Source organism: Hemitrygon akajei, chromosome 21 (genome assembly GCF_048418815.1).
Source record: "Hemitrygon akajei chromosome 21, sHemAka1.3, whole genome shotgun sequence".
Classification (NCBI taxonomy): Eukaryota; Metazoa; Chordata; class Chondrichthyes; order Myliobatiformes; family Dasyatidae; genus Hemitrygon; species Hemitrygon akajei.
Genome location: NC_133144.1, coordinates 11,285,467 through 11,300,569, shown reverse-complemented (window position 1 = coordinate 11,300,569; position 15,103 = coordinate 11,285,467). Strand labels below are relative to the sequence as shown.

The 15,103-nt window shown below is 38.8% G+C and overlaps 1 protein-coding gene across 8 annotated transcripts in view; it reads right to left on the bottom strand.

Annotated features, from left to right (window-relative positions):
- ppip5k1a (diphosphoinositol pentakisphosphate kinase 1a) overlaps positions 1 to 15,103 on the bottom strand; it is a 251,625-nt gene that overhangs the window by 47,449 nt on the left and 189,073 nt on the right. For 2 of the 8 annotated variants that reach the window (XM_073024800.1, XM_073024801.1), the window contains 2 exons: positions 12,303 to 12,365; positions 7,155 to 7,334 (listed from right to left, as the gene is read on the bottom strand). The exons of 4 other annotated variants lie outside the window; for them this stretch is intronic. In XM_073024800.1, the coding sequence (XP_072880901.1) occupies positions 7,155 to 7,334; positions 12,303 to 12,365 (243 nt within the window). The remainder of the gene's footprint in view (positions 1 to 7,154; positions 7,335 to 12,302; positions 12,366 to 15,103) is intronic. 2 more of the 8 variants (XM_073024802.1, XM_073024803.1) reach the window with 1 other exon arrangement.

Sequence of the window (15,103 nt, the reverse complement as noted above, 5' to 3'; positions counted from 1 at the left end):
GTACCGTCTGTGGCTTCCTCAAGGCAACCTCATAATACTGAGGATTAAAGTACTAGTGACGCATCCAACCTGTAGCACATAATGCAAAACCTAGTGTATTATGAAACATATAGAACTAGAGGGCTGAAGTTTAAGATGGGGGGGGGGGGGGAACGAGGGAAGACATTTAATAGGAACCTGAAGGGCAACTTTTTTCACTCACGATTGGCTGGTCTATGGAATGATCTGCCAGAGGAATTGGTTCAGGTAGGTACTTTCAAAATATTATAACATTTAACTTGAGCAGATATTTGGATAGGAAAGGTTTTACAAGTATATGGGCTAAAAGTTGGCAAATTGGACTGGCTTGGATGGGAATCTTGGCTAGCATGGACCAGTTGGGCTGACGGGACTCTTTCCATACAGTTTGACTCTGAGTCTACTCCAGCTAGAAGATAGCATGTGATAATGTGCTGGGTTGGTTGCAGGGAGGGTAGATGGAAAGCAGGAAAGTAAATTAATTAAAAGCCCTTGGTGTGTGAATAACTGAAGAAACATTACTCACTCTTCTTTGCAAATGTTTGAATAGCAGGGATATGCAGGGCTATGGTCCAGGTGGACTAAATGGGACAAGGGGCCTGTTTCTGTGCTGTAGTGCTCTATGACTCTATGCCTTTGGTTCGAACAGAGGTGGGCCAGACTTTCAGGTGAACCTGCTCTTGCTGAAGAAACAGTAGGCTGTTCCATGTTCTTAACTGCTCCCAAGATCAAAGCCACCACATGATCTCAGACCTATCCACGGCTTGAGGCCATGGCTCTGGGTTCACCCCAACAAACTGTCTAATCCTGGCATCACGTTGTAAATCCAGAAAACCAGTGTAAAGTCTGACTAGTCTAGAATCCCACAGAGTTTGGTTTGGTACCTGATTTGTTTTAAAATGTAGTTTTTGTAATAATGTCCTTCCATCCTCCTGGCATTTAGTACTACCATTGCATCCAAGTGCCTACTCCTCACAGATCAGTTCAAACAGCAGAGAACATTTTATCTGGGGAATCAGCATCAATCAAACACACCTAATTTCCAGTGGTAGTGATACAACATAGAACTCTGCATCAGCAGTATTGAACACAGCATTCTACAACTGTCTGAGCTGAGAACAGCAAAGAGAATTGCAGATGGAAAAAAAAAGCTAAATTACTTGTCAAAGTTCTTGCTGAAAAATTTAATCCTGAATCAGACAAAAAAGGATTTACAAAACAGATGAAGAAAATGCTACTTCATATCACACACACACACTCACACTCAGGAAGAAACATCAGCTCCATCCAAGAGACCTAAGTGGGCAAATGTCATTATGGGATCAGTGAAATATTAATACTGTGTTTCAATCAAGTTTCTCAAAGTTCAAATTGAAAGTTAAAAGAAAAAATTATCAGAATACATACGTGCCACCACATACAACCCTGAGATTCTTTTTTTGCAGGTATGCTTAGCAAATTTATGGAACAATAACTGTAAACCTTAAATATCAGGAACTGTTAACTGTAAACAAACTCTGCAAGTGCAGATATAAATAAATAGCAATAAATGTTAAACAAAATACACCATGATGAAAATCAACCAGAAACTGATGGCATCAATAACAATTAAACCATTTAACCCATTATACCCATTGTAGTTCTATATAATCTACAATCTGATAAACCAGCCTTAATTCACATCAAAAATGCAAAGGAGTCTGTCATGGCAGTGTTTTACAGCGACATGCACATGGTCCTAAGCTGTTGTTAGGGAGACATCAAAGTGGTAACAACAAAGCCATAAAACTGGGAAATCATAATTCACAAACATCACAAACCACACCAATGCAATAACTGCCATACATTCCACATGCAATGCATTTTATTTGGCCAGGGCTGCGCTTTTACCAGTTACAATGTGAAGTTATTTTACATGCCTGCAACAGCTCAAAGTTTTTTTTAATAGCTTTTGCTATGCCTCTTCTAGCAATGACAAAGCAAATGAATTTCAGAATTTGAAGCTCCACAATGCAGTAGCTCTCAACCACCTGCTTACGTTCAGGTAGGGATGGGTAATAAATGCTCACCTTGCACCAACGAACCAAATAAAAATATCCCCATTTTCAAGGTGTACCTTTGCTGATGATGGTCTATTTAGGACTGAGTCAGAACAGGCTATTCCACCATTCAATTTATCTCAGTAATGATACAAAATACCAAGTGACCTGGTGCAGCCCTGTAGATCAGTGAATGGATTTAGAAATAGCAGTCAAAAGAAACGCTGTGCGACTCATAACTTTGATAGTCTCCTATTTGATGGTTCACCAGGTGTTGCTCCCCACATACTTTAAACATGCCAGGCCCACTTCCAACTTTCCACTTAAACTCTTAGGTTCACTGGATAATTTATTGCACTAAGTGACATCTAAAAATACATTAAGAGCATATTGGGAGATTAAAAGAAGTAATATCCAACAGTTGGAAAAATCTTCCACTCCAGTACAACTAATGTATTGAGACTGTGGACTATCCAAGTTTTATTGATTAAAATAACATTTGTTTTCACTTGGTAAAGGATTCAAATATCAATTTGAGAGGTTGAATAACCTCTCCAGTCAAGATGGTGCCTGCATACAATGCTCTTTCGATTGACATCTCCTGGATAGATCATGAAACCACATATTTCACTTCTTTTATGTCTTTTAACATTTGTTTTTCATTTTGGATGTGACTCTGGAATTGTTGGAGCTGCTTGGAGATCATTTTGGGGTTCCAACACTCTGCCGTCTTTGCAAGGATTCCAGGAGGCAGAGGTAGCATGTGGGAACTTCATGGCGTGAGGCCTGTGGGATAGGGCACAAGCTGCTGTTGAACTCTACTTCACAGATTAAAGCTTCCACTGTTTGCCAATTAAAACGAGGGAGATTGAAGCATTGAAGCAAGTGCGGAGGAGGGATGGCTGCCTTTTGATGGCTCTGCTACAGAGACTGAAAGGTCTGCTGCCGCACCCGGACAGTGTTTCCCAGATTTTCTGTGTTTTGGATGTGGTCTTGGACTATAGACTTTTTCAGTTTTCTAATTTTTTTATATTCTGTGTTTTTCGCTTGATCTTTCTTGTTTCTTTTGTGCGGGAGGAGGGATTTAATGATCAATACACTTGCTCCACTTTGTTCAGTTTTTTGTGTGGGAAAAGGGATTGGGGGGAGGGGGTTTGATGTGCCTGTTCCAATATGTTTGTTTTATTTTCTGCAGGAGGAAGGATTTGGGGGTCAATGTGTTTGTTTTGTTCATTGTTTTGTGCAGGAGTAGGGATTCAGGTGTCGATGTGCCTGTTCTGTTTTGTTCTTTTTTTTGTGCAGGAGGAGGGATTTGGGGATCGATATGCCTGTTCCATTTTGTTTGCTTTATTTTGTGCGGGGGGAGAGATTTAGGGCTTGATATGTCTGTTCCGTTTTTGTTCATTTTTTTGTGCAGGGTTGGTTTTGGGGGTTGATCATTGTGCTGACTTCCTTTTCTTTCCTGGTTTCATGGCTACCCAGAGAAGATTTTCAGATTTGTTTACTTTGATAATAAATAAATGTTTGAAAACGGAGCAAAATCATATAACTAACATATTTCCAATGAGCAAATCCTTCCCCCCGGACATCCCTACATGCAATATTGCCTCTGACTAAGCATCTTGTTACAATTCCGCACAGGCCCACTGTGGCAGATCACTTGCCCTCAACAATCAAGTTGGAAAGGCATTATTAATTAAGCTGTGTGTTTTTACTAAACCTCACAGGCTGGACGAAAACAATTGGAAGCAAATGAGAGAAGGAAACACGAGGAGAAAAAAAAAGGATTCAGATACCCAAGCTTGACCAGTGAGGTTTACAAATGGATTGGTGGTGTCTGGGTCAACAGTGCTAAACCATACTTGCTATCCCTAAGTTGACCTCATGAGTTATTCGAGAGAAAATGCAAATCAATTATACCATCTTACAGCCAGTAAGAATGTGAACCCCAGATCATACTCTGCAGTGTCACTGATAGGGACCAAAGTCATATTCATTTCACGAAGGGAAATAGAAGAAAAGTTCTATTTAACGATTCAAACTTGTGAATCGCAAGTTATTTGCATTGCAAACTTGAAGTTAAATAAAAATAGATTAAAGAGACAGAGAAACAGAGCGAGGGTCCAAAAAAAAAGACCCACAATACCACCCCACATATCCTGTCTGTCCACCCACCTCCCCATGAAACCCAGCACAGAGGGGAGATGTGCTTTGGGGCTCCATGGCACCATAGCGGTTAGTGTTAGGCTATTAGAGCTCAGGGCATCCGAGTTCAGAGTTCAAACCCAGAGTCCTCTATAAGGAGTTTGTACTTCCTCCCCTTGGAATATGGGGGCTTTGTCTGGGTGCTCCAGTTTCCTCCTACAGTCCAAAGATGTAGCAGGTAGAATGTTAATTGGTCTTTGTAAGTTAATCTGTGATTAGGCCTGGGTTATATCAGGGGTTATAGGTGGTGCACAGGCTGGAAGGGCCTAGTCCACACTGTATCTCTTAAAAAAAAAATAGCAAAGAGAGAGGGATGGATATAGATAGTTCGGGGCTACAGTCTGTAAATCCTTAACTATGTAATACATCATGCCTAATAACAAGTATCAGAAAGTGCCTGAATATTTTTCAAATTTATCTTGGTTTAAAAGAGATGCTGCAGTAGAAAACTCTTGTGGCATGATGCAAAAGCTAATGATTCCTCCAAATATTAAGTATGGTATCCGATATAGGTCTTGTTTGAGAATCATTTACAAGGAAGGAACTGAAACCGAGTGAGGAGAGGGGAAAGCTCTCTGGTTTAAAAATATAAAAGGTATACATAAACATCTCTGTCCAAGCCTCAAGCAGAATGAGTGCAGAAACCATTTCCTCAGATACGCCAAACGTTCAACCACGTTCCATTCACAGAGGTAGAGAAAACATTTCATCTAGAAGATACTGCTTTATTTAAAACTTCCTGGTCCTGAAGTATTTATCCATAGGGAGATTTTCTAATCTTGTATGGAAGTACCACATTTATGCGATTGCCTGAGGTGGCCTTCCTTTCTCTGACTTTAAGAGCACACAGCAATTTCCCTGAGATCAATAAAAAACTGTAGCCTATGATAGCCAGAACATTCATCTTTATTTTATTAGAAATGCAGACTAAGAACACTGCTCCATATGCTAGTATTTACAAAAAAACTGCTCTAGAATATTTAGAGGATGATTTTCAGTTACCTTAAGGGAAAGTGGGTCATATTTTGATATAATGTTCATGGTCACTTTAGATAACATCATTTTATCACAAATTATGAAATATTACTTTATCACATAGTATTTCTTTCTGCTTAAATTCTCCCTTCCCAAAGGAATTAGAAAATTTTGGAAATGCAGATAAAGAAGAAAGCAATAACAAGCATGTAGAACAGAATAAAAACAATTGCATACAAGTAGGGAACTCAAAAATTGGCGAATGTGATAAATAGAACTATGAAGTAAAAGTACAGACTAAGTAAGAAATTCAAAGCTCTGCAAATGACTGGTGTTGAAACACTGAAAGATCTAGTCAGCTCGAGACATCACTCCAGTTAATTTTTCCTCCTCATCATCATCAGATATCATTGGTGCACTATCCTTTGCTATTTGCCCATCTCAGGACAAAGGCCAACTGAAGTTACAATGATAACTTGGTTAGAAACGGAGTGGAATTAGGGACCACTTCATTTGCGAGGCTCGATCATGCAGTGACTATTGCTGAAGCATCAGAAGACAATGTGAAAGTCCCCAAGCCTTTAATACGTGAGCTACATGCAGGGATTTATTTTTAAATGGATGTTAGGTTCTAATGCTTCCATTTCTACAGCTAAAATGTCATGATTGCAAGGTTGGATTACAGCCAGAAGAAAAATAAAAAGTGATTTGTTTGGAATTAAATTCAGCAAACTCTCCTCTTAATAACCCATGCCTGAAATGGATTTATTCTAGAATGTTTTTTTTTTCTTTTTTATTACTTTTGCTAAGTACTATTGATTTCAAGTTAAAAATTGCAGGATCATGCAACTTTCTATGACTTTGGTTATTCAACAGCATTTACTGCTTGCTCATTCCCCCAAGAGTAAGCCATTTTAATTCAGCCACTAATTCGGAGGGAAGTTGTGAAGAAGTACAGAATGCCCTCAAATCCCACATATCACCTTGTGCGTTGGCAGAAAGAATTAATTTAGTTGGGCATTTGATAGTTCGGCACATGTTTGGCTGAAGGGCCTATTTCTGTGCAGGACTGTTCCATATATTCCCTGCAAGAAAACCTTCGTCGGCAACTAGTCTTTAATTTAAAACATTATCACTTAAAATGTACTGGGGTTTAAAACAAAACAGGCAGGCAGACAGCCAAAAGAAGAAAAGGATTGCTGCTCCTCTTGGCTGATAAATGGCAGAGTGAACCACAAGACTTTATCACCAGACAGGATGTAAGCAGCCTACACATACTGCTGTCCAACACAGCCATCATTACTCACCATCTCCAACACTGTATTGCTTGTACACTTGTGTACATGTTTGTACACAGCACAGTTAAAGTTAATGGTTAAAAATCAGACTTTCAAATAATTGTGTGAATAAACAGATCTAGTGTAAAAACCACCAAAATATTGTAGATACCGGAAAATGTTCTGGACGTATCTGGTCTCAAAGATAGATTTATGTTTCCAGATTCATGGTAACAGCAGGACAAAAGTTCATCAATGAAATGTTACCTCACTTTCTGTTGTGAATCAGTATTCTGGGATTAATCTCTGGTAATCATCTAAATGCATCCATACAATCATGAAATAGTATTAGTTGATATGTGGTCTGATTTTTAACCTGTCAAAATACACTTAACATTGTGTTAGCACTGGCAGCTTTCTACACACAATCTTAAAATTCAGCAAGCAGCTTTGGTCTTTTGTTGCTGTAATAATGTTGCAATCTGCAGGTTACTGAGGCAAGAATCATCCCCTCCCACCCTCCCTATTTTTCTCAGCAAAGCTCATATGGATGCAGATCTGCAAGCTGCATCATTGCTGCAATGGCCTGAAACAAGATTCGCCCAAAGCCAACCATGCAGCAGTAAGGTGCAGGTGATACCGTAGAGGGAGTCAATATCATCCTGCCCTGAGATCAGCCACTTCTTGAAGAGCCGGATGTGGTAGGAGCACTGCTGGAGGTGCCGGGCCAAGGCACCATCAAGGGCTGGATTCGGGGCGAAACTCTTGTCTGCTGAAAATCGCCTCAACAATTGTGCCACGCAGCGATTATCCAACACATCTAGGGAGTGGGCACCAGTAGGAAAAGATCAAAATTTAAAAAGCAACTAAAAAGAACACAATAATCATTTATTTGTAGGGGGAAACATTTGTTAAACTCCATATGTGACAGGGGAAGAGGGAAAAAAACTCTTACTGACCAAAATAACATAGACATGTACTTCTTAAACTGGGAAGTCAAAAAGAAAAAGGAAACCTGCTTTTAATTATTGTTTGATCACATCCTCAGAATATAAGTGGTTCATAGAGTGAACAGATTTTTCGTACATATATCCCACAAACATCAACGACTGAGGGGGAACTGTCCTGATATCAAGAGATACTCATTTGTTTATTTAGCAAGGCCTTTGACATCCACATGAACAGGTAGATGAAGCCTTCATTGGAACAGTTCATTAGGAAGTTAGAACCCAAGGCATTGCTGAACTCCTTTAGCAGGGCACTGGGTATCAGTCAGGTTTGCACACAACTCGTAGAGTGAGACATGGGAGGATCTTCTTTCACTGGCAAACAACTAAGGCAAGCCAAAATTGGAAATTCTGATTAGAATCTGACAAGAGAATATGAAGTTAAGAAAGAAAACCCTCATGTAGCATCAGTAAAGGTACTTCCAATGTGACCAAAATGCTCTTAAAAATTCTATTAATATGGGGTCTTTGATAACCTAGGGCATTCAAGCTTGAGAAGGAAGACTAGTTTCAATTTAAGGTCTTATCGAACCTCTGACTGTATAGCATGCCCCAAATGCTATACTAGAGTTCTATTCAAGGCTCTGCTGTGGAACCTGAGAAACCAATCATCTCACAGGGAGAGGAGAAAGATCCTTAGGCACTTCAGTGATGAAATGAAAATATGTACTAGCTTTTCATTAGCAAAATATAGGATTCTCACATGATATTCAAATGGAAACATGGCATTTAATTTGTTGACACATTAACTAAACCAAAGTCGGATTGGTATTGGCGAACAGTAAAGTCTGGTGAACCCTTGATCACAGGTTACAAGTGCTGACCTGTTACACACGGTAGACAGTAAATGTAGCTTAATTAAGCAGCTTCAAAACATGTCACCTTCTTAATGAATGAAGAATGTTTCTAATATAACATGGCAGTCAATCTTCAATTTCTGGCATGAACATCAAATACCATCAAAGGGAAGCTTTTCCCTTTTCTGAAAACCAATTCCACACACTGATCCTACAGCAGCAAGGCACCAGGCAAGGTGATCCGGATCAATTAGTGTTGCCAGGAGGTGACCCTCCTCTTAAAAAGCAACTGACTACAAGTGGGCAAAAGTAAATGCTATGGTGGGAAACTAAATACTGGTCAGAAAATGAGGGATTGGAGGAAAATCTCTACTAATGTAGTGAGTAGGGAAATGCTTTATTCAGCTAATTAAAGTTTATTGAAAAGAGGTTCCTTGAAGCTGTAGGAACAACACGTTCTTGATTGCATACAAATGGAAAACAACATTGGTGCGAGGATCAATAGTCTTCAGATCGGATGAAACCTTTTGCATTGAGAAGCTTACAATATCTTAATCTACAGTGGTGCTAGAAAGTTTATGAACCTTGTAGAATTTTCTCTATTTCTGCATAAATATGACTTAAAATGTGATCAGATCTTCACACAAGTCCTAAAACGAGATAAAGAGAACCCAATTAAATAAATAACACACAAAATTAAACTTGTTCATTTATTTACTGAGAAAACTGATCCAATGTTACATTTATTTGTTGGAAAAAGTATGTGAACCTTTGCTTTCAAGAACTGGTGTGACCCCCTTGTACAGCAATAACCTCAACTAAATGTTTCCGATAACTGTCGATCAATCCTGCACATCGACTTGGAGGAATTTTAGGCCATCCATCCTTAGAAAACTGCTTCAACTGTGGGATGTTGGTGAGCTTCCTTGCATGAAGTACTCACTTCAGGTCCTTCCACAACATTTCTATAAGATTAAGGTCAGGACTTTGATTCTGCCATTACAAAACATGAATTTTCTTCTTTTTAAACCATTCCATTGTTCATTTACTCATCTTTTGGATCATTGTCTTGTTGCATTATCCAATTTCTATTAAGTTTCAGGTGACGGACTGCTACCCTGACATTATCTTGTAAAATGTCTTGATACAATTTTGAATTCATTGCTCTCTCAACGATTGCAAGTTGTCCAGGCCCAGAGGCAACAAACCAACCACAAACCATAATACTCCTTCCATCTTGCTTCACAGTTGGGATAGGTGTTGGTGTGCAGTGCCCTTTTTCCTTTAAACATAGCAATGTGCATTTCTGCCAAAAAGTTCAACTTTTGTCTCATCTGTCCACATGATGTTGCCCCAGAAGCATGGTAGAACATCCAGATGGTATTTTGCAAACTTGAGATGTGCAGCAATGTTTCATTTTTGGAGAGGAGTGGTTTCCTCCGTGGTGTCCTTCCATGTACACCATTCTTGTTCTGTGTTTTTCTTAATCTAGACACGTGAACAGAGACTTTAGCAAGTTCTAGAGATTTCTGCAGGTCTTTTGCTGTTACCCTTGGGTTCTTTTTCATCTCCTTCAATATTGTACGTTGTGCTCTTGGTGTGATCTTTGCAGGATGCCCTCTCATAGGGAGAGTAGCAACAGTACCAAGCTTTCTCCATTTGTAGACAATTTCTCTTCCTGTTGACTGATGGACATTCAGTTCTTTAGAAATGCTTTTCTAGTCTTTTCCAGCTTCATGCATCTCTACAATTCTTCTTCTAAGGTCCTCTGAAAGTTGTTTTGATCAAGGGATGGTGCATATAAACAGATCTTTCTTAAGAACAGACTCTGTCAGTAACCTGACTTTGTGCATCTTTTTATATAGGGCAGGGCATCTCTACAACCCACACCTCCAATCTCATCGCATTGATTGGAGCTAACTCCAAATAGCTTTTGTAGAAGGCATAGCCCCAGAGGTTAATACTTTTTCCAACAAATACATGTAATATTGCATCCATTTTTTCAATAAATAAATGAACAAGTATAATGTTTTTGTATTATTTATTTAATTGGGTTTTCTTTATCTTGTTTTAGGACTTGCGTGAAAATGTGATCACATTCTACATATTTATGCATAAACAGAAAAAATTCTACAGGATTCACTAACTTTCTAGTACCACTGTACTTGATTCCTACTCTTAATGCCATCTCAAATGCTCCCTCATTTTAGATGAGATAACTGCAGTTAAATATCCAGTATTCGCTCAAGAATTGCAAGTAAATATCTGGGAATCAGCTGTATCTCCCAACATTATCATTCCTTTTCATTATATAGAAAACTCACTTATACCTCTGAAAGCTTCAGATATACTTCAAACAATGGAAACTATGTGAATAAGCACACACTGCTTTCTTCTGAAAATAGGACAGGGATTCTCAAAAGAAAGCTGAATTTGATTCTTTGTGGAGCAACAAGTATCAAGCAATCTCAAAGTCAATGTGCTATGGTGGACTGCTCTCTCTCTCAGTTCTGGGAGGGATGGAATGCAACTATCTTTCTGAAAGTCCTTTGTAAGGAAGACACTGCTTAGTATGGTCTGTATAAGTACAGCCAATTACCACCTTCTGAAGGGAAGGAAGAACGTGATAATTAATGAAGAAAAATTAATGCTCAATTTGAAAGACACTGGCACTCACAAATGGAACAGTTTTCAGTTATAAAAGTAATTGTTAAGTGGGACAGTGACATTTTGATTCACCGGTTGAATAGCATCTGTTTATTCTGATTTAGCTTTCTTTGATGTATGCACTTTTACAAAAATGAAGAACTCTGCAGCTAGAAAACCTCAGATTGTGAAAAGGTACTTGGTGACTAATGAGAAGACAATAATGGGCTCCACCTTGAATTTGGTGTGAGGTTTACAAATTGATCACATTCATAAAAAAATACATGATGTTCTAATAAATATTCTGGTCAATATCCTTCACTTATGGAGACTTGGCTGCGGGCAGGAAACAATATTTACTAAATGTAAATGGATGAAAGCAAATAACCTGAGTTACAGTTGAGTGCATTGCTGAGTTTCATTTCTTCACTTGAAGTGCTTGTTAGTTTGATGCAAAACTGATTTACATTTTTCAAGTCACACTTTTTCTGAAGGCACTGCACCACATGGAATGAATCACCCTCCTGATTCCAACATCCTGACAGAATCACAAAACTTATTGGACAGGAGAGCATTCAGCCTACTTGCAGCCATGAACATAGTGAGCAGTTAACCCTGGCACCAAATGCCTAGTCATGTATTTTCTGTACTATACAACTGGCACCATGATGTGAGGTAGAGGACCACTGTTCTCCCCCACTGCCTCACTTCCTCTCCCCTCTGCCCACACCTTCTTTAGTTGATTGCATATTGGCTGAGATTTGCTTATTCAAAATCATCTGGTCTCTGTGGTTTGACCATTTGGATTGTGGTACAAAAGTTCCAAGACTTGAGCACAGCAAGCTAGAGTACAGCATTCTCCTAGCAAGTACACCAGCCTGTCTGGTGACCTTGAGCACCAAATGACCCACTTGATAGAAAAGCGGCGCATCCCAAAACCTGCAAGAAAATACTCAAGTTCTCCGATGGTTAACTGGACAGTGGAGTAAAATCAAAAGGTGCAAATAGTCACCAGTGAAAAGTGAAATGGAATGATTGACAGACATCCAAACTGATGGAGATTTATCAGATGAAAAAGTCACCAACACAAAAGTTAAAAAGGTGTGGAACTCTTCTTGGAAAGAAAGATCACGGAATCATATCAAAAGATTTTAGTGTGATAGTGCTGATATAGTGAAAAAAAATATAAAAAAGGAGAAAAGGGGAAATTGAGAAAGATTGTAGTGGACATTAAAAGATTTATTTTTTAAAAAAGCACAAGTGCATTTAAGAAACATGCAAAAACAAAAAGTCAAAAAGTTAAGACTGTAAAGGATAATTGAAAAGAAGCAAACATACCATTAGTCGGATGCTTTGCAAACGAGACAGAAAATCTTTTAACGGCTGGCATAGATAACATTTCTGAGGAAACAAAAAGGACTGAAGTTAAAACTAACACTTCAGTTTTAACACAGAACTTCCTACATAACATGAGAGGGTGATAACCGATTGAAAGAAAATGCAACCCCAACCCTTTTTATCCCCCACACCCAAGCATCCTGCTACAACACTCTCCCTTTGTTGTGCTGTCAGGAGAGATGAGTAGGTCGTGAATGCAGGCTGCAACTCTCTGGTGATCAGTAATCAGGGATGACATGCTTTGGGGGGGGGGGGGGGGGTTCAGTAATTAATTCCTCATTGACCATCCAACGAACCACATGCATCATCTAATGTGACCATTTCAGCAAAAGAGGTTAGTTTGAGAAACAAAAGGCATCATCCTAAATTGGGGTAAACTTCAAAACAATCTCAGCTTTGAAAGGAGAAAATTAGATATCTTAAACTGCCAGAATCAACAAAGAGTCAGTGTTCTTTGTGGTGTTGACAGGACCATCGATAATGTTGGAAATCAACAGATTTATCATATCTTTGGTAACTGTTCACAACTCTATATTCAGCCAGAAAGTACCCTTATGTTGACAAAAATGAATCACCTCTGGGCAGCAGCCCTACACCAGGCAGTTTTATTTCTGTCTTCAAGGAAGCAGAAATGAAATTAGACATGCTCATCTGACCTATTGCTGATCAACAACTAAACATTCATCTCATGGGAGAAGAGAAAGCAAAAGTAGGCATTTGGAATTGTGTACCAAGCTATCACTCAAAGGGTAATAGGAGGCATATACTCCTGCCTCACTCATCCGCATTGTTGCTTTGAAGTGGCAACATCACAATGGTAAATGTGATGTTACAACTTTATGCACATCTGGGAGATGAGGCAGTGGACAGGAAACCAGGTGGTATTTTCAATCCTGGCACAAGCAGGCCTCAGTGACTTTTCTCCCACTCCATCTGAGAACAACATTCCATTCTTCACAGCTTACAAAAGACTCCAATACACTTCTGAACCATCTTATTAGCTATCACTCACATCTACCAGGGAATGAAATAAAGCACAAATGAGTAAGAGAATAAAAACAATAAATTTGTTCTCATATTTTTTTATTAACAATTAATTCAGTTATGTTTCCAAGATAATAGAATCAGTAAGGTGATGCAGAAACAAACAACTCAAAAGAAGACATGGCAATCAGATTGTTGATGAATTAAGCTGAGTTGTGTCATATTGTCTTTTTGCTCAGCACCTATTTCAAGGTTATCTTTGTCCAAGGGACAACATTAGGTGCAAATGTAGACACCTCAAGAAAGAGGAGAAGTACAATAGAGGTGATTCAGCATTGTGCTCCATAACCCCTGGGTTCATGCCCAAGAAAGACAAACAGATATAATAAAAAAGCTTCCAGTATGAGGAGTGAGAAGACAAGAAACCAATCCTTTCCAAGCTGTTAAAACCAAGTTTAATGCCTGAGATCCTGAAGGTATGACTGGCCAACTTTATGTAGACAAAGGATTAAGTGCAACTCACTGAACTAATCATCTAACCTGACCTCCTGAGTACATCTTTTACATCAATCAGTCTTAAAATCTTTGTCCCAGACAGAGCCTGATAGAGATTGGATTAATGGTACAAAATCTTTCAAACATTTGCAAATTCAAGCCAATTTTTCAATATGACCCCTCAGAATGGAAAATCCAGTCAGTGTTCTGGTCAGTGAATCAATTCACATTAATATTATTTGTTTTTTGCTTCTGATGACAAATTGAAGTCAACTTGGATTAATTCTCCAACAGAACCACCTGCCAAAGTGATAAAGCTCTTTAAAAATCAACTACTAAATGCATCCAAAAACAAATCCTAAAAAGAAAATTAAAAAGGAACGTTCCTTTAGAGTTTTATGGAAGCTAGCAAAAAAAGGATGCAGCTGCATAGACTGCAATATTACAAACTCAGAAGTCAAACTATTACATTTTAAAATATGGATTTACAATATAATTAGTTACCATGCAATTGTTGAGAGGGCTAGGATGCTAGAGACAGACAAGCCCCGAAGGTATGGTTTCAAGAAGTCCACAGCTGTGGGAAAGGGTAGAGCTAGTTCTGGAATTTGCCAGCTGAACACCCACCTAAAACCAGTTATTTACAGTGGAATTTCTGCTGATGACCAGAACTGTTTTCTTTGTTAACTACTTCAAATAAAATTGTCATAATGCTGATAAAACTGGACATGGACAATCTGAGTAGTCTGCACTCCTTGCAGAGCACAAGGAAGAGACTCAAGATAAGGATGAAAGCAAAATAAATACCATGACAGAATGAAAGATCAAACTCTTCTTCAGGCACCAAAGCAGCAATGACAATTTAATTAACAAGAGAAAAATATGGAGTAAGAGCCAGCAGATTTTTTGCCAATGGTAACAACACATCGTTGTCTGCATTTAGTCTGTTCTACTACATGTTGTATTAATTTACAGCGGCTCAGACAGCTTCAGCCTGAGTACCATTACATCAATAAATTAATGGTTCTTACAAACTAAGCTAAAGCAACAATAGCAAGATTACTGAAACTTAATGGTTTTTTATATATTCTTATAATTGAGGGCACAATTGAAAGATGGAGTCATTGAGTTGGACAGCCAGGAACAGGCTCTTTGGCCCACCATATCAATGCCAACCTTTTGCCCATTTCTACTTGCCCCATTCACCTACATTAGGTCCTTCTCCTTCAACACCTTGCCTATTCAAGTGCCCATCTAAGCGT